At 40.5% G+C, this 19,851-nt stretch overlaps 1 protein-coding gene across 3 annotated transcripts in view; it reads right to left on the minus strand.

Annotated features, from left to right (window-relative positions):
• The window catches only part of MEGF10 (multiple EGF like domains 10), a 171,323-nt gene that overhangs the window by 51,237 nt on the left and 100,235 nt on the right, over nucleotides 1-19,851 (minus strand). For all 3 annotated transcript variants that reach the window (XM_080677241.1, XM_080677240.1, XM_080677239.1), the window contains 3 exons: nucleotides 8,665-8,911; nucleotides 6,641-6,761; nucleotides 2,834-2,970 (listed from right to left, as the gene is read on the minus strand). In XM_080677241.1, coding sequence (XP_080533367.1) covers nucleotides 2,834-2,970; nucleotides 6,641-6,761; nucleotides 8,665-8,911 — 505 coding nt within the window. The remainder of the gene's footprint in view (nucleotides 1-2,833; nucleotides 2,971-6,640; nucleotides 6,762-8,664; nucleotides 8,912-19,851) is intronic.

Genomic DNA, 19,851 nt, shown 5'->3' on the forward strand with positions numbered 1-19,851 from the left:
CATCGAAGGCCTCAGAGATTCCCAGACAACCATTAGCATTAAGAACACTCTTTTAACCCCTTCAGAAGAGTTTTTGGGAGGATCTGGAAACCAACTTCTCCTTACTCTTGCTTGGCTCTGACACTTTACATTTCCCTTATGATAATATCCTCTCAACCTCTCCACACAGTCCCAAGCCTATTACTGATACTTAGGCCTCCCATGAGCTGCTCTGCCTGCCCCAAGGTGCCCGTTTTGTTTTCCTGCTTGCCCTCTGGCTGGGAAAGCTGCTCCCACATCCTGCTAATGCTTGGCTGGCAACGCATGTGGTGGTACCTGCTCCTCCAGGCAGCCTCTGGCCTAACCTCAGTCATCAAGTTACTGCTGACTGCTCAGCACAGGGGAAATAGCAAGAGACCCTGTGCCTTTCCTTATACCTCCTGCCACAAACTGCCCCATAGCCACACATTGTTTTCCTTTCATAGTGACAAATGTGCTTGTACTCACTGCGTGTGTGTGTGTGTGTGTGTGTGTGTGTGAACTCTAGAAACCAGATGGGTACAGACTAATTGAAAACAGAGGTCACGCCATCAAAAAAATAACAGTTACAAGAACAACTCAAGAAGCAAGTTCCCTCTTCATTTTCCTTCTCTTTCTCTGGCTCTTCACCTTCCTTGCTTCAAGTCTAAAATTCACCTGAAAATGAGCTGCCATTCCCTTTCTTTATATTCCAAATAAGATGAATATAAGCCCGCCTTATATCTTTGTTGTTTTTATGTTGCCTCAGATTTGAGACTTGAATCCCTAGAGGGCAAAAAACAAATACATTTAAATGTTTAGTGCACTAAAATATTGCACAAACTTATATTTAGGATTCCACTTGGTCCTGTGCCTCTCCTTTCCTGACTCATCTTTCTATAATAAGATGTTAGTGACACACGGATCCAGAGCTCATCTAGCAACCTCCTCTCTTCAGAATACAGTCACAACCCAGGATGCAGGTCACAAAACGTACCAAGTAGCCTAATTACATGTCATAAAAACCAGGCACTAAAGGTGTCAGCAAGTCATAGCATCAAACAAAGAAAAAAATGCATTAATTATATTGACAAAATATGGAAAAGCCCTTAATGAAATTAAACATATACTACTAACAAAGTTCCTAATAAAAATAGGGATTAAGAAGACCACTTGAGCATGAAAGACAGTTTTCTAAGAACCAATGACAAACATGAAACTATACTGAAGCCATTGCCAATAAAATTAGGAACAAAAGAGGAATTCCCACTTTTACCTCTTTTTGTTAACACTGATTTAAAAGTTTTAATTAATGCAATAATTCAAGAAAATGAAATAGTCATTTTATATTGAAAAGAAGAGACCGACTTATCATTGTAGATGATGAAAAAATTTTAGCATTTGCTAAAAATAACAGTTAATGAAAAAGATTGGTATAAGTAAATATAGGGTGGGGTAAATGCAGGTTTACAGTTGTTTGTATGGAAAATAATACAATAATTAATAAGTAATAATATAAGAATAAACTCTGCATTTCATGTACTCACAGCTATAAATCTACTTTTGCCCCATACTGTATTCAAAAATAAGCTTTCCTTTATCCAAAAATGACCAATTAGAAACTGGATTTGGATTTTTCAAAAATTACAAAATGCTTAGTAATAAACTTAACAAGAAAGTAACAGGGGGAAAACACCCTACAGTATCTTATTAAAAGTCATAAAATTAGATCAGGCTTTTAAAAAGAAAAAAATTTAAGGAAGGAGGTTGAAAGAATTCTTAGGTCACAGAAACCATCAAAAAGTAGTGATAGCTAGCCCTGGCTGGTGTGGCTCAGTTAATTGTAGTGTCCTCTCTTATACCAAAAGGTTGCAGGTTTGATTCCTGGTCAGGACACATACAGAAGGCAACCAACTGATACTTCTTTTTCACATTGACGTTTCTCTCTCTATCTCTCTCTCCTTTCTCCCCTCTCTAAAATCAATAACCATATGCTCGGGTGAGGATTAAAAAATATATATAGGTAATATTTGTACTGTCCTAACATTATTCAAATGGAAATCACTAGGATTTATACAGTTCATAGAAATCACTCAACTATAATAATAATTAATATTCATGTTTCAGCACAGTTCTAAATGCTTCAATGTACTTGTTTAACCCTTATAATAATCCTAGAGGAAAGTACAATTATTATTTGAACATTATAGATGAGGACACAGGTTCCAAAATCTTTGTTTTCAGGCATTATACTCTTTTGCTTCTCAAGTCTCTTTTCTCTAATTTTACATACATATCCATTGAGCTTAATTATCTTGCTTCCCAGGATACCATGTGGGACCAGGGAGCCCCATAAGTCCCATCACATCTTACTCTGTCACTAGAGCACAATAAAATGACTGATATTCTTAATACAATTCTGAATCATAAGGAGGTAACATTATGTCCAACATATTTTTAAAATATACCTAAATACACATCCAATTTAAATATAAACCTATCCAAAACTGTTTACAAGGTAAAAAGTTTGTTGCTTAAAGTGGCTGTCCTAAGCACTCATCCATTTAGAATGACACATTCATCGTAGGTTTAGAATGGCTGATATTTTTATTATTTTTATTTCTAATGCTTTCTCTGTTTCTTCAATTCACCATCGCCATCAATGATTCAGCTCCTATGCATTGAGCTGGGAAAGAATGTGTAAAACACTCTGATACCTGATAGGCGCTCTGGAATATTATAGAACAGTCACAGACACAGTAATGGAAGTTCGCTGGATCTTTCGAGCTTTCTCCTCTCACGCCATTACAAACAGAAATACAAGACTGTCCCTTACCGTTCCCCTGTGTATCCTGGACTGCAATGACATTGGCCTGAGGTGGCATCACAGGACCCTCCATTATGGCACTGACATTCTTGTGAGCAGTTCTTTCCAAAGCGACCCTCGGGGCAAGGCTGACCACACACTGTGCCCTGCATTCAAAGAGACTTGGTAAATTAGATGGGCCACCAGCCAGGGAAAGGCCAAAGGAGGACGGGGGAAAGAGAGGAAACAGAAAGGGAAGGAGGAATATGGGAACAGAGCTGCAAGAAATTTAGGTGATTTTAGAACACAGACTCATCATCTTAAAAAAATGCTAGAAATTTTAAACTGACTTATTTACTCAGTAAGCCTAAATCTCAGGACACATTCACAGGTGGCAGAATAGTAATCTTAAGAAATACCCACCCCTATTAAAAAACTAAAGCTTAAGATAGAGTCACATTAAATTATTATGTTAACCTATGGAATTTATAAATCCTTCTAAGTGTTCTTCCTTGTGTCTTACAAGTACAATAAGTCAACAATACTTATTGAGCATCCATTACATAAACAGCAACATCTGGTGCAAATGAAATATCCAAATGCTTTACCATATGTTCTGGAGAAAATACACATTATCATTGGCTTTCTTTCTTGTAACGTAGCATAATATAAGACTGAAAGTTTGTGTACCTGAATTAACAATAACATCGCCTTAGAAATATATCTAAAGGAATGAACCTAGACATTTTATTTAAGAAGAAAAACACTTCTATTTTCAGCAGGTTCAACAAACATTGCTGGGCCAAGATCAATAGGAAACCTTATTTCCTGGTAAGAAAAATCAAGAGTAACTTGGACATGTGTCCTCACCCTAGAGGCTGTCCATCTTGGCATATTTATTCCTATTCACTGTGGAAAAGAATAAGATATGGTACCAATAAATCTAGGAAATACTCTACTATTTTCTACTTCACTTGGCCTTGTAACTTATCTATTTATTAAGGTTTTGTTGGAGCAAACAACATATTGCAAATAACAGGAATTTAAAAAATGTTTTTAAATGTTGGAAGCTGTTGTTTTGTTCTCCATCTCTCCCTGTAAAAAAAAAAAAAAAAAAGGCAGACTGTGGGCACTCTGAAATTGGAGGCTAGTGAGCACCAGATGGTTTTGTAAATGTTTATTCTGGAGAGCATAAGAAAATGCATTTCCTCTAACTCCTGGCTACCCACAAAGGCAGTTGGTGTGCTAATTAAGTCTCCTCTGGTGGTTTCTATCTACCTACAAACAGAGAAAGTTCTTCCACAGACTCTTGAAACTGAAAAAACCTTTGAGAGATTATTCAAATCAACGCCTAACTGGGAATCATCATGTGCCAGGCATAGCACTTGAACTCTGAGAATCAAAGATAAGGTCACAACCCTTATTAACTGACAACATGGTGAGGGGGACAGATGTAAAAATAACTCTAATCCCTCCATGAGCACACGTATAAACATGACTGAAGGAATAATACACAAAGGATCAATCTGTGGGAAGCAGGGGTTCTGGTGACAATTCTACTCTCTCAGGGACTTACTCTAACTACTCAGCTTGTAACAATCCCACATAAGCTTCAGAAATGCTGTTGAAATGTTGTTTATGAGTAAGGATTAATGTGGGCAAACAGCTTTAAGTAGGACATTAATTCTGGTTGACATATATATGTGTGTGCATGTGTAATAGGAAGGTATATTCATCTTTGAAAGGCACCTAGGATGATAGCACAAATAAACTGTTTAAAAAAGAAGTATAAGATGGAAGCTCAACTACACACAGAGAAAGATGACCTGAAGCATTCCGTACAAAACCAGGTAGGGGGCCCAGAGTGTAGGGGAGGCTCCACTGGGCGGATGGAGATGGCCATCTGCCCACCTACTAGGTGGGGCTCACTATGCTGCATCATGTCCACCACAACCAAGAAGAAAAATTCTATCTCAGATGAAGCAATTCTACATTTAATGTCTAATAAAAGTCCCAGGGGTATAAAATCTACAGCTCCTCATTCAAAGAACACATAGTTCTCTCCAGCAAAATCCTTCCCCTACCAAGGACAAAGCAATGACCAGTATTGACAAAAGGCTGAATATAAGAAGTAAAAGTAGAGAAAAAGTCAAAGATAATTCAACATTTCTACCTTGGGCCATTAAGAGAGAAATATTGGTTTTAACTAGATTTTCTTTTTCTCAAAGAAGAGGAGTAGGCTTAAGAAAGGCTTTAGTGTATAAATTTGGTTTTATTAACATTGACTTTGATGGGCCTGCTTGAACCACCTCAGTGCTCCTTCCAAGATCCCTTGTCCACCTTATCATCGGTGCCCAATAAAAGGCCCCTCACTCTCACTTTACCACTTCATGAAACTTCTCCAGGCTCTGCCTCCAGAATCAGACCTTGTCTTGCCTGCTTACCATTTCTAACTCTCACGTTGAGTCTGGTATTTGGTTCCCACTTGTCCCAGTGGTCTGAACTTCTTGAGCTCTCCCTTATTTCCCATGACTTTCCTGGGAACTGGACTCCAGTTCTCCTTTGCTCCATGTCTACAACAAGGGTAATACCAGACCAATTCCATCCCATGTCTGGCTCCTAAGCCTCCAGCTTGGGCATCACCTAGACAGACGGTGGCTTCATACATAGTAATCTAGGTTGGGTGTCTAACAGGATAGTGACAGACACGTGTCTAGGCAAGTTAAGATTTGGGAAAATCAGCATATGATTGTCAAAGCCATGGGTCTGGATGAGATTTTCAGAGATTTATACCAAGAACAGAGAAGGACAAGACTGAAACCTAGAGAATAATACAATAAAGTGATTTGTATGAGGAGAAGGATTAGGAAAGGAGATCTTTAGTGATAGGAGAGAGGGTTATCAGGGAAGTGGAGGAAAAAGAGTAACAGAGGGAAGTGGATTAGAAGCAGTGTCAAAAGCTTTGGAAAAGTGAAGCTAATGAGAATGGAAGAGTGGAATGAGAATGGATTTGGCAATTAAGAAGTCACTTCATCATACAAGAGCAGCTTCCCACCCTTATGGAGATAGGAAATGATCATGAAGTAAATCGCTGTTTTATTTTTTATTTGCTAATAAAGGAAGCAGACATTGGTTACTCACTCTTCTGCCTTCAAGCAGACTTATGCACAAACCAACTAAGAGGAATAAGAACCAGTATCATTTCCTCATTTCAGAGAAATCTAGTTAGTAAACCTGTTTTGACATTGTGCATTGCACATCACATTAAGATTGTGTGATGCCACATAAAGAAAGAGTATCATGGTCAAAGTATGGCAATTGTGGTAGGTTATAGCTTCCTCTTGGATTATGATACTAAAGGCTCTAAAACGTTCTGCAACACTTGGGAAATTTGGTTTCCCTGAAAGTATCTCCAGATTGATATGACCAGATAACTTTTTCATATAACACTTACTCTGTTGAAAATAACACTCTCAAAGAACAACAGTGATCAATAGAACGTAATTATGAAAATGATTATTTAAGTATGTACAGTGCTTAGTAGCTCTGGCTGCCATATGTAAGAGGAGCTATTTCCCTTTTATATCCTAAGCGGAAATGCAGGACAGACGTCCTACTTTCTTTTCCATGAGGGCCCTTACTGCACTTCAAGTTCAGGATTGAATCACCCTCTGCCGTCTCTGGACGGAAGCATTCCAGCTTTGAAGTGTTTGGGTATTTCCAGTTTTGGAATCTTTAACCATGAGTGTGACTCTATTTTGTGCTAAAGTCCTCCCCGTGCGTTTTCACCTGCATGTCCTGAAACAGGTGATTTTCGGAGGGAGGAGGGGAGCTTACCAGCCAGCCAGGAGGGCAGGAGCACTCCCCAGTGACGTGATGACACACTCCTCCATTCTGGCAGGGGCATCTCTGCTCACACTGTGGACCATGTTTGCCAGGAGGACAAAGATCCTCACAGCTGAGGGATTAATGGGTGACAAAGGACACCATTATTGTTTCAACCACACAACCCTTAGGTTCATAGACACAACAGCACCCAGAGTCCTAAAGTAGACCAGCTTTCTCTGTTCAATGTTGTTCATTTCATTAACACTGAGAGCGTTGATCATATTGGCTGGAAGGGTCTATGAGGGGTCACCTGGTCCTTCCCCTTGTTTTAGGGTATTGTCTGATGAAACCATTTCAATTTGAGAAGAATCTGTCTTCTCTGAGAGCACCAAGAACGACTCGGGTTGGCAAAGCACTCCTGGTGTCAGGAACTTTCCATGTAACTTTCATAAAGCCCACATGCTACACTGGAAATCTACTTTTGCTCGTGCATTTGTTCTAACCTTGAAGGAGAATGAAATGTTTGCACATCTCCACTCTGTGCACATATTTTTCATAATCAATTTTCAGCATCCTCTCCTTCAGATGGACCGGTTTCCATGCCTTAACCTCCTGGGCCACATTGTATGAACCAACCTTCTTCTCTAAGCCTTTGTCTTTTTTTCTCTCTGGTGAAACTGCTCCAAGTTTTCAAAGTCCTATTCAATTGCGGCCTTAATAAGAACCCATAGAAGCAATATTAACAATTAAATCATTTGGGATGGCCATTCATTCTTCTGAAAATTAGGGCTTTCTAGGCTAATGCACTTTATCTCTAGCTCTACTTTATAGCCCCAATACTGTCAGCAGGAAGTATTTACCTAATCAGCCCCATTTCCCCCCAAGTTTTAGTTCTATGATTTACAAGTATAATTTTCTCAGTAAGGGAACAAGATTTTTCCATCTCCTACTTTTTTTTGGCAAATTCTGCCTCTTACTCTGTTTGCTATCACAGTTGCTCCTCAATTTACAATGAAATTACATCCCAATAAACCCATCATGAATTGAAAACATAACTTCAAAATGCAGTTAATATACCTAACCTACTGAACATTGTCGCTTGCGCAGCCTACCTTAAATGTGCTCAGGACACTTCCATTAGCTGACAGTTGGGCAAAATCACCTAACACAATGAACATGCTCTAGAGTACCAGAGGTTTACCCTCATGATCGGGGAGCTGTGGCTCAGTGTCACCACACTATCACACCATATCAGCAGTCCCAGCGAAGATCAAAATTCAAAATATTCACAGTGTGGTTTCTACTGAATGTGTATCACTCCACACCATCCTAAATTTGAAAAATCGTTAAGTTGGAGCATTGTTAAGTTGGGGGTGGGGGGGACCATCTGTACAAAGTGAAGAATGTCCTTCCCACAAAAGAAAGTGAAGGTTAAGTAGTTGCTTTGTGTTCTCCGGAAGGAGTTAACTAACTATCCTATACAGATGTGATACATAGGCTTTTATATTCACAAAGCAACATATGTGCCTATGGGCATTAATTAACCCAGTTCTCCTTTTATCATGGGCTATTTCTAACAACTTCTCCCTTTCCTCTTTTCTAAGGCACTGAACGCATCCTGTTTTATCCAGCTAGTTAATTTGCCACACGGAACAGAAAAACACGGACCATTAGCGCCAGTGGTGTCAAAGGAATGTGATTGTGGGAGAATCAAAGCGGAACTTCAAATCTGCCCCAACAACCCCCAACTGGCCATCCAGCGCAACATCCTGGCCCGCTCTATCTTTGTCCTGCGGAGAGCAAGGCATGGAAGCTGGCCCTGAGACTCTGCTGGGCTCTGGTGCTTAAAGGTCCAACAGCAGGATCACCTAGTGGCCATCACTGCTGATCCCGCCTCTGTGCCTGGACGCCTGCCCTCTCAGTGACTCTTCAGGCAGCAACAGAAACAGAAGCACAGGAATAAGATGGCAGCGGCAGCATGGATGCAGGGAGGGGGTGAGCTCTGCCACGCAGCCCAGCAGTCTGTCACTTACAAGGCTCCGGTGTACCCGGGTGCGCAGCGGCACTCCCCTGTGACGTGATCGCAGGTGGCTCCGTTCTGGCACTGGCATCTCTGGTGACAGTCGTTCCCATAGGTGCCCTGCTCACAGCGCTCCTCGCAGCGCCAGCCCCGGAAGCCCGCGGCGCAGTGGCAGGCCCCCGTGATGGGGTTGCACAGGGCCCTGTTTTTGCACTGGCACCGGCTGCTGCAGTGAGGCCCCCAGTGATCACCATCGCAGGCTGAGGTTGGGGAAAGAAACACGGAGGGCATCAGAGTGTGGGAAGGGTAATGGCAACCTCTTCAGAATCAGCTTTCCTCTCTCTCTCAGAGAAAACGGCTTCATGATCCCGCCATAGCCATTCCTTAGCTGGGCGTCAGGGCCCCAGCACCCACCCAGGGCAATGCCTCACACACCGATGCTCAGCACTAAGTGAGCCACTTCCCATCACTCCACTGCTGAAGCCCAACTCCATGAAGTTCCAACTCCATGCCTTGCTCAGCCTGTTCCCTGCCCCCAAGTGTGGAGTTTGGTGTGAGAGGGGTTGGCTAGGGGAGGGTGTGAGCGGTGGTGGGGGGAGACGAGGCTGGCCAAGCAGGTGGCAATGGTCAGCTCATACAGGGCATTTATGCACACTAAGAAGTTGGATTGCATCTTTTGGACAAGGAAGTGGTAGTAAAGGGTTTTAAGCAATGAGGAACACTGCCGATATGTCTCCTAATAAGGTCACTGGCTACGGTGTAAGGAAAGGGCAGGAAGGAGCTGACAGTGACAGGCAGGAGTACCCGGTGAGAGGAATGGCAGGAGGTCTGGTCAGTGAGGGGCCTGACCTCAGGCGGTGATCACAAAGACCAAGAGGGGACCTACAGGCAGAGTGGAGGCGTGGACTGGCCCTGCTCTGGTTCTGAGCTGAGCTCTCTCCACGCTGATCTGTTTTCAAAGTATCTATCAAAATATGTGTGACTGGGACATAAGCAAAAAAGGCAGGGAAAGGTTTGACTAAAATGTTTAAATTCACTGACTTATTTTAAAAATAAGACAACAATGAAACAGAAAATCGACAGCAAATAAAGAAATAAGTAGGCACATGAAACCAGCCAAAGGCAGAAAAAAACATTTGAAAGACAGATTTAAAAGTACAATTGCAAAGAAAAGGAAGAGTGGCTGTAATTCAAGTCAATGAGTACTAAAAGGGGAACGGGGAAGGAAAAAAACCCTCAACCCCAAACAGTCTAAAAATTATAAAGGGTGATGATAAGCAAAACCTACTATTCATATGCATTGCCTAGCCAGTCGTGCATTTATTTATTAACTAAATGCTATAAAAATCACACAAGGGAAGACGCACCCTCCCTAGAGTTCTTAGGATAAATTGCTTTTATGAAAAAAAAAGTGTCATTTCATAAAAATTTGGTAACTTCAACAGACCTGAAGTGAACTATTGAGGAAGAAAACAAACAAAAATTAGGCACATGGCAAACAACAAATTAGACATACAGGATTCATCTTCTAATATGAGAACCTACCTTTCATTCCATACTATCAAAAGGTTGAAATGGCCAAAACTGGTTTGGCTCAGTGGATAGAGCGTCGGCCTGCGGACTCAAGGGTCCCAGGTTCGATTCCGGTTAAGGGCATGTACCTTGGTTGCGGGCACATCCCCAGTAGGGGGCGTGCAAGAGGCAGCTGATCGATGTTTCTAACTCTCTATCCCTCCTCTCCCTTCCGCTCTGTAAAAAATCAATAAAATATATTTAAAAAAAAAAAAAGGTTGAAATGAATAATTCTGTTTTTAATCAGTATGGCTTCGGTCTCATTAGTACTTTAATAAATATACTTTAACACAATTAAAGACAATGAGAGAGAATTCTTGAACCTAAAGCAGATCAAGAAAGCAATTACCTAAGAACTCAAAATCTTCTTTCTGAAAATAAGATTAGGTGGTCTTTCCAAGATGAGATTTAAGCCTAACTGTTATTCATATGAGTTGTTTCTTTTATTGCTTATGGATATGGATGAAAATTTTTTTTCAATTCTAACTCTTTCAATATAGGATTTTTTTTTAAATTACCTAGTATGTTCCGTTACATCCTCTCAGTGGTCCCAGTTAGGGGAGCATCTATCCTGTTTTTAAGGTCCACTAAAATGAATTCCATAGTCCTTTATAACATGTTCCCTGGCCCACTGATGTTAAGAGTAGGGAAAAAATCTTCATTCCTGTAATTTGATTCCTTTTCCTCCTGCCCTCCTTACAGTATAGTCAGTTCACCACTGTTCTCTATATTATAAGTGATATTATCCCTGGAATGTGAATGCATCCTTGACCTTGCTCTTGCTAGACTAAATACTATAGTCCCAATACTTTTACTTATTTTTTTTAAAGTTTATTCAATTTCACTCATTTTCTTTGCTAAATTCTCTCCAAGTTCCCATATCCTCTCAACTTCCAGAAGCCTCAGACACTATATACCTACTTTTTCCCTTATGTATAATAGAGGATTAATTGATTGACACAAAAATAATTTTAGCTAAAAAAAATTACCTTGATAAGGGCATCAAGATGATGTCAAAGACGTTAAAAAAAAATCACTGTGACACTGTGATACGAGTGGGCCGAGCCCATGTGTTTTACAGAATGTCTGACAACACCAGGTGAGTGGCAGGAAGAGGTTCAGGGGTCAGAGCTGGTCTCTCCTCTCCTCTGACCCATTTCCACATCCCATTCAACTGCTTCTCTCCCGGCAGAGCAGCCAGGCAGAGAGAGACCAGTTATGTTTTCTTGGGATTCAATTAAAAAACAAGTGAAAAGCCTAAATATATCTCATGATAGAACCAAGTATATAGCAGGGATTGATAACTAGCAGCATCAAAGAAAGGGTTTCAGGCTTTTAAAGGAATATTATCATGCAGACATGGTTAATTTCCTGGCTCTATCTAAGCACTGTGGTATGCTTTGAAGTGACAGCTTCTCCCCTTGGGCTGTATTTCCCTAAAAGGCCCCTGATTCATGGAGGCTGTGTTTCCCTAAAAGGCCCCTCATACACGGACCTCACAATGTATTCACTGGTCACCAACAGGGGCGATGTTGGGGGGAAATCCACATACAGAGGTTTACAGACAAATAGGAAGTGGAAGAGCGGGACACAGAAGCCTGGCTTGAATTAAGGCATCACTGTGACTTCCTTTCTTCATTTGTCATATTTAACCATGTCAACACATCCATTTTTCCACGGATCCCAGTGAGTTATACAGTTCATCGCACAAAGGCCAGCTTTCTCCCCTGGTTCCTACAAATTCAAGGTATGTTGACTGTCTATCTAGACCACAGGCAGAATGTGTTCCTTATGTTTAGCACCAAGCTTAACCAATTATCCTGAGTTCAAGTACTGTGCTTGGAAAGACAGTCTTGAGAGACTCTGAACTCAAATCATCTTGACTTATTTTACTTAAAACCTCACTCTGATCCCAAGGGGGAAGTGTTTTGCTCCTCAAGAAAAAGCGACTGGGTTGGTTACTGACCACTTAAGAAAATGTAGTTAACATTGAAGTAGCTTGAAAATCATAAAAGCAAAAGGTAAATGAACAAGATTTTGTTTCAGATTAAACTGAAAAAACCCAAATGCAAGTAAGAGAGTGATGACTCATTTTCAGCTCTTTCTGTGCTAACAGCTAGAAGTGGGCTGTCCGATGTGGTGTGCCCAGCCTCCTGCAGATGTTTCAGGAGACACTTCATAAGGGTCTCAGACGTGAGCACGGACAGCTCGCTCTATGAAGCTCTCATAATAACTGGGAAATAAAAGGAATTTTATACTACAGTCCCCGCTACAACCCTCAGTGACACCTTGTAGAGCACTGGCTCCTCTCACTCTGCAGGCCTATGACATAGTCACCACAGATTGCATCCAGGGGCTGGGCGCTGAAACTCACTCAGTTGATAACTCTTGAGTACCTGCCATCTGCCAGCCATGGTACTAGGCCTAGAGGTGATAGAACGAAAGAGCGCCTGCTTCTAGAACCTTACAGCTTAGTGGCAGCAGCATCAAGTCACTAGGCAGTAAGACAGCCTGGGATAAGCAGTCAGGTAAGGATATGAACAAGGGGCAACTGAAACCACGGAAATGACACTTAACCAGCGCTGGTGAGTTGGGAAGGCTTCCCAGCTAAAACAATGTCTAAGCTTGGACTTAAAAGTAGAGTGTGCCATATTTAGGTAAAGGGTGAGGATTTGTACATACAAAGAGGAGGGAGTAGCAGGGGAGGGAGGCTGCAGGAGGTATTACATTCAGAGAGTATGATACATGCAACTGCCAAAAGGCCTTTAAATAGCAAATGTCTATGAATGCCTTCTTGGGCTTCTACACTGTTGTATCATGGCCATTATCATCTCTCTTACCACATGCAACAAGAGAAGTATAAAAAATAAGTAGAGATGGAAAGATATTAGACATGTCCTCTCCCTCTATCTGTCCTCCCCAGTCTTCCAAACCCAGCCCAGATACCTCTGGCCTTCAGGTGCATTTCTGAGACCCAATTTGAGATGTTCTCTGAAAACAGCATTATATAAATTCTATGACATCCACTTATATCTCTTCATATCTCTCGAGTAAGACTGAATTTCACAGGCGTTTAGACACACTGACACCCTTTCTTGATCTTAACAGTTGTCAACAGAAGGTTTCATACTACCATGTCACGACAGCCCCTGGTTGACAATAATGGTTAGATGCATTCTGATTTCAGGGATATCAAACGCAAGACTGCACAACCTGAGGCATGAAGCAAGGTAATGGTAAAGATGAGGCTAATACAATGATAATGATAACCTTTCCCTTTTTGTGAGAACCAGCACTCTTTTTGTTGTTTTTTTTAAATATGTTTTTATTGATATTTAGAGAGGAAGGAAGAGGATAGAGAGATAGACACAACAATGAGAGAGAAACTTCATCGATTGGCTGCCTCCTGAACAGCTCCATCTGTGGCTCGAGCCTGCAACCCCGGCATGTGTTCTGACCAGGAATTGAACATGGCCTCCTGGTTCATAGGTTGATGCTCAACCACCAAGACACACCAGCTGGGCAGAACCAGCACTCTTAGTCTCTACTACAGGAGAACAGGTTACCACATCCATTTTATAGATTAGTCTGGAAAAGTGTATCTAAAGCCCTTCATTCATAAATTCCTCTTTTGGGATTTTTCCAAAAGAAATAAATGTATGTGTGTAAAGACAATAACAATTTACCATGATTAACTAATAATAGTTACAGTGCACCCATAGCCACTGTTCTAAAGCACAGTAAACTGATGGAATCCTGTTATCTACATTTTTTTAAATATATTTTTATTGATTTCAGAGAGGAAGGGAAAGGGAGAAATAGAAACATCAATGATGAGAGAGAATCATTGATTGGCTGCCTCCTGCATGCCCCCTACTGGGGATCGAGCCTGTAACCCAGGCATGTACCCTTGACCAGAATGGAATCCGGGACCCTTCAGTCCACAGGCTGACGCTCTCTCCACTGAGCCAAACTGCCCAGGGCCTGTTATCTACATTTTCTAGATGAAGAAACTGTGACCCAGTTGACTTGCTTAAAGTTACAGGTAGTGAGTAGTGAGGCACAAGACCTGTCTTCAGAGCCTGTATTCTACATTTTACTCCCTCCAAAGCTATAAGGATGCTTATCCCAACACCTTTTATAATAACAAAAAATTTAAAAACCAGCTAATTTTCTAGTAATAGAAGACTATTATTTTTGGTACAGTCATAAAATAGAATACTATGCATCAATTAAAGTGGTTTTACAGAAGAATATTTAATGAATTTGAAAGATGTTAGCAATATCACAATTATAAAAAGTACATTAAAAACAGTATGCACCACATGATTCTATTTTAGCAATATATTAAAATGAACCAGATTAAACTGTCATTAATTTAGGAAAAAAATGGCCAAATATCAGCAATTATAATGTTTGTATCTAATATCTGGGGAAGGAATGAGAAGAGGGATAACGAGAAAGATAGGGACAAAGACAGAGAGACAGATATGGAAGAGCTCCATTGTTAAATGGTACCCCTGGAAATCTCTGGATCTTAAGAGCATATATGATTTTTCTTTTATTCCTTTGGATGAACTACTGGTAGATGTTCTACATTTTCTACCTGTCTCCTTTTGGCAAATGAGAAGAGCAAGCAAAACATTAGGTTTCAAATGGTTTGATCTTCTGAGCATTTATCCTGCACCAGGTCCTGTGCTCCATGCTTTACACACCTCTTTCCAGTCCTCACAGCAATTCCAACAAGGTGGGTATCAGGATCACATTCAGCCATCATGATCACATGAACATTTAGCACATTGAACATATTTCGGATGAGAACATTTTGGTAAAATGTCCATAAACACCCAACCAATAAGTGGTAGCATCAATATTCAAGTCTAAGACTTCCTGAAAACAAAAGTCCAAGCACTTTTCAGGAGACTATTCTGATCCTGAAGTAGTGAAATTATAGATTTTGGTTAAGCATATCCCATAATTATGTTTTTCGTCTAATATGATCCACTAAGGCAGAGCAACACAGGATAAGACCTTCCATGAGCAAGCCTATGGGTTCAGCCAGTGACTCAATATTTAGGGGCACTGGAGGTAGGAAATTACCTCAGTAGTAAGAACAGAGGGCATTTCTCAAAAAGAAAATTAAGGAGATGCTCAGATTCAAAGAGCTCTGTGAGTTGATAATGATTCTATGCAAACAGAAATGCCAATGAGCTTGCGGTGGAAAAGGTATTGATGTCATTAGCTTTCAGAGTCCACAGACCTGAAAACTTGGCCCACTTATCACTGGGAACGGCTGGCGCTCAAGATATATCTGGTGAATGAATCAAGGTAAATATACATCACTATAGCTTTCACAAGCAGAGAAGCCTGTACAACCCTTATGACAATTCTAGGCACATTTTCCTCTCCCAACCCACTTCAAACCCTCAGTCTAATGTTCCATGCAAAGGACAGGGACAGAAAGAAGAGATTCAATCATGTGTCAGCTTTGTGCAGCTATTTTATTTAAACTTCTCAATAACACTCAATGTTACCTTGTATAATTATTCCAACATTTCATGTGCAAAATGGACTCATGATAATTTGCTCAAAGTCACTCGGTGCTGAAGGGGCAGAAGCAAGGGATAAACCCCAACCTCTCAAGGCCTCCAGGGCCAGGATCTTCCCCCAGCATGCAAAACATCCCCAGCGAGTGATGCTCATCCATGACAAAACCCACGTCAGTGCACATTCACTGCTTCTGCCTGGTTTCAAAGGGGATCGTTCCAGGACAAAAGTCTCACATATGTTTGAGAAACAATACTTGCTTGCCCAGAATGACATCCCCAGTTCATCAAAATGGTTTTGATAAGGAATGCCCCAACATGTCCACAGCCACACAAGGTATTAACAAAAACAAGATACTGGGGAAAATCTCGGAACAAAAGGGAGACAGTTTAGTACATCTCTTGTCTTTGTGTAAATAAAGAATGAGAAAAGGAGCACAATTAGAGATAAACAGAAATGCCAAACTGAGAAGGAACAAGGGCATGCTAATATATTGTTTCATTCAAAGGACTCCATAAAAAAAAAAAAAAAAAAAAGGAAGGGAAAGGATGAAATAATTTTCTTATTGAGAAATGAGTGATGGAGTCATGTTTACCCTCAGGTTCACCTTGTTACAAAATTCACTGATCAGCAACTGGCTCAATGCGGAGTACAGTGATCTAGCATCAGACAGACTGGACTCCAACCAGGCCACTGGCACTTCATAGCCATGGGACCTTGAGCAAGTCCCCGACCTTTGTTACACTTCGTTTTCTTTTGTAAAATGGAGATGGTAGAATGCACTAACTACAAAAAAGTACTTCTTATGTGTGACACGGCACAGACCTAATGGCAGCAGAAATTTTATCCCATGGTTGGCACATTGGAACATTTCAGGAAAGACACTCAAGAAAAACATCCTCCAGTGTGTATGAAGCAGGAATAGCAGGCCTGTCCTTGGTTTGTATTATTTGTTTGTCTTGCATGAATCATTCATGCCCAAAAAGACAACTTGGTTCTCACAATGCGAATTTCAAAAACAAATTTTCCAGTAGCTCCATGAAGTAAAAACAAGCCCGGGTATCACATCTGTTTTTACAAGGCCAACTGGAAAAGGCTTGGGTGTACAATGAAACCCTGCATTTTACATTGTATTCTTAGTTGCCAGTTCAAAACAGGACTTAGAAATTTCCCACTTGCTGAAAATTAATGTGTCCAGAGGTATAGGCCATGAGGCCCAGACATGGGAAAGGAGAAACTTACAAACATACAGACAATCGTAGTCATCCTTCCTTAGCATGAAAAAAAAAATCGATCGGTCATTAATAAAATCTGGAGCATCTGGCCATATTAGTATGTACCAATCCCAATGACTTAACTTTTCCTCAGGTAATCTATGCCCACTAAGACCAAAGAGCAGTCTTGAGACACATTTTGAAATACAAGATGCTTTTTAAAAGCAATTGATTCTGAATTATAGAGAACAACAAAGGTGCCTAATTCTGTGTACTTGTGTTAGGTCTAAACAAATTAGATGAATGAGCAATTCAGTTTTTATTCATTGTTTTTTGGTTTGGTTTGGTTTCTGGGTGTGTGTGGTTTGTGTGTGTGGGGTGGGGTTCATTTAATGCCTCTGGGATCTAAAAAAATCAAATTGTAGAATTATATGAAGTTCAAGAACCTTGTGGATACTTCTCTACCAGATATGCAGGATAATGTATTGAATCTTGGAACTCAAGTTTATCATGGGGAAAGTGATGTCAGCTGATAATACATAACTACCCTCACCAGGGTTGCTTTTTGAAGTAACTAAGACTATAAGTCCTCTTAACGTATAAATGTCAAGTATCTATTCGAATATATCAGTCAGCTGTACTAATTTGAAAATATATTTTTACATGCAATTTTGCCGTGATGTTCTCCATTGACTTTAAACAGGAAAGTTTGTGCCTATGAGAGACATTACTAGGGAAGGAAATTCACCCCTTCATATTCTAACATACAGGCAAAGCACAAATAAGTTGCTTTTAAGAAAGTATCTCTACAGATTGTGTCTTTTAGAAGAGACCGAAATAATATTCTGTTGTCTCAAAGGGCAGAAAAACAGTTTTTCCTGAAACACACACCCTTTCTTCCTAAGCCTTGGTCCCCCCAGTGTCTTTTATCTCCTGTGATTTTTGTTCCCGTGCTTCAGGCTAACAAGGCTGGGCTGTGTCATTCCCTTTGTTAATGTAGAAGAAAAGATCCTCATTCAAAACATCAATGCTTTAAAAATAAAACAACTCTGGAAAGCCTCTCCATCCATGAAAAAGAACAATAAAAATGTATTTTCCAGATCCTCTGAAAGCACCAAAGCCCCATGTCCTTCACATGTCAAAACGCCCCACTGGAGAGCTGACACGGTGCCAGCATCGCTGTGGACACCACCAGGGCTGTTTATATGAATATCATTCAGTGCTGAGGGAGGACCTTTTTCCTTCTTTTAAAAAATGTTTGCTACATAGATTTTCAAAGCAACACTGTCATGTTATAATTTCAGTGTGTGTTTCTCTCAAATTATGAACCAGCAAAAGGGGCGTGAAATATTTATTCTTCGGTGTATCTAACTACAGATGTTGATGTCTCTCTATGAGAACACACTGATGAACCTGTTCGTGGTGCAGGGAAACCTCAAGGACACACACTGTAGGCTGGGATTAGGTAAGGGATTTGGGGGGATTACATTTATTCCCTAAAGTCAAAAGAATAATAACCTCAGGGGCCACCACAGGATGTCTTGCTTTAGAAAGTCTTGCCACATTTTTGGTCTTTGCTCATTTATTCTTTCATTACAAATGTGTTAAGCATCTTCTATGGCTACTAAGTTGTTTGTTGAGCACTTACTACTTGCTCCTGCCTAAGACATGTTCTATGGCTAAGATTTCTTTATCTACTAGAAGAGACTGGCCCACAGTGAGGTTTACCACAAACAATTGTGTACTAGTAGGTGTTGCTGCGTGTAGGTCCTCAAGGAACCCAGAGGACCTATGCACACTGTACCATTGGGAAGAGGGGGGACGGCTTCCAGAGGAGGTGGGGCTTGAGGTGAGCACTGAAGGATAAGCACTCAGGACCACCACTGGCAAAGTACTTAGTATCTTCACTCTGGATGTGAGAGGCCAGAGGGCAGAGGTCTTAAATGTCCTGTTTAAAATCTCATAGTAAGAAAACCAGTCCTCAAACCCTCAATGCTAACTGGATGGTCTGAAAAATTTACTAGCATTTTCTTAGAAAAAAAAATTTTAACTATAGAAGATTGTAAGTAACACTATAACAAAGGCCCACGAAGCCACAACCTAGAATTAACTATTGTGAACATCCCATCACATTTGCTTCAACATTTAATGCAAGAAGTAAAACATTGCAGATCAAGTTCAAGTCTCCTCTGTCTCCTTCTGCCTGGTTCTCAGTTCTTTCCCTGCTCTTTTTGTTTTTTAGATTCAATTGTTGATAGATATGTATTTATTGCCATTTTCTTGTTCATGTTTTTTATCTTTTTTTCCCCTTCTTCTTCTTCTTCAAGAAGACCCTTTAACATTTCATGTAACAATAGTTTGGTAAAATGATTTAAAAAGTGTGTATGTAAATGGGATTGGGGATAGGGGGGGGATTTTGACCATAAGGAAAAACTGTGGTTAGTTGTTTTTTTATTTTTTGCATTGAAGAAGTTTTCTAGTATTTTAAAAAATGCTTTGACAATCACAAGCAATAAGAAACCAGATATAATCATAAAAGATGTGTGTGTTATGTGTCATTGCGTCACCTCTGACTCGTATGAATGAGTGAGGTCCCCAATATCCTGTCCTTAACAGCCCTGCTCAACTCCTGCAGACTCATGGCTGTAGTTTCTTTTATAGAGTCAACCCAACACATATTTGGTTTTCCTCTTTACCTGATGCCTTCGATTTTTCCCAGAATTATTGTTTTTTCCAAAAAACCCTACCTTCTCATGATGTGCGCTGTAGGACAGCTTCAGTTTTGTCCATTTGCCTTCAGTGATGTTTCTGGCTTAATTTGCTCTAGAAGGCACTTGTTCATCACTCTGGCGGTCCAGGGTATCCAC

Source organism: Plecotus auritus (genome assembly GCF_963455305.1).
Source record: "Plecotus auritus genome assembly, chromosome: 7".
Lineage (NCBI taxonomy): Eukaryota > Metazoa > Chordata > Mammalia > Chiroptera > Vespertilionidae > Plecotus > Plecotus auritus.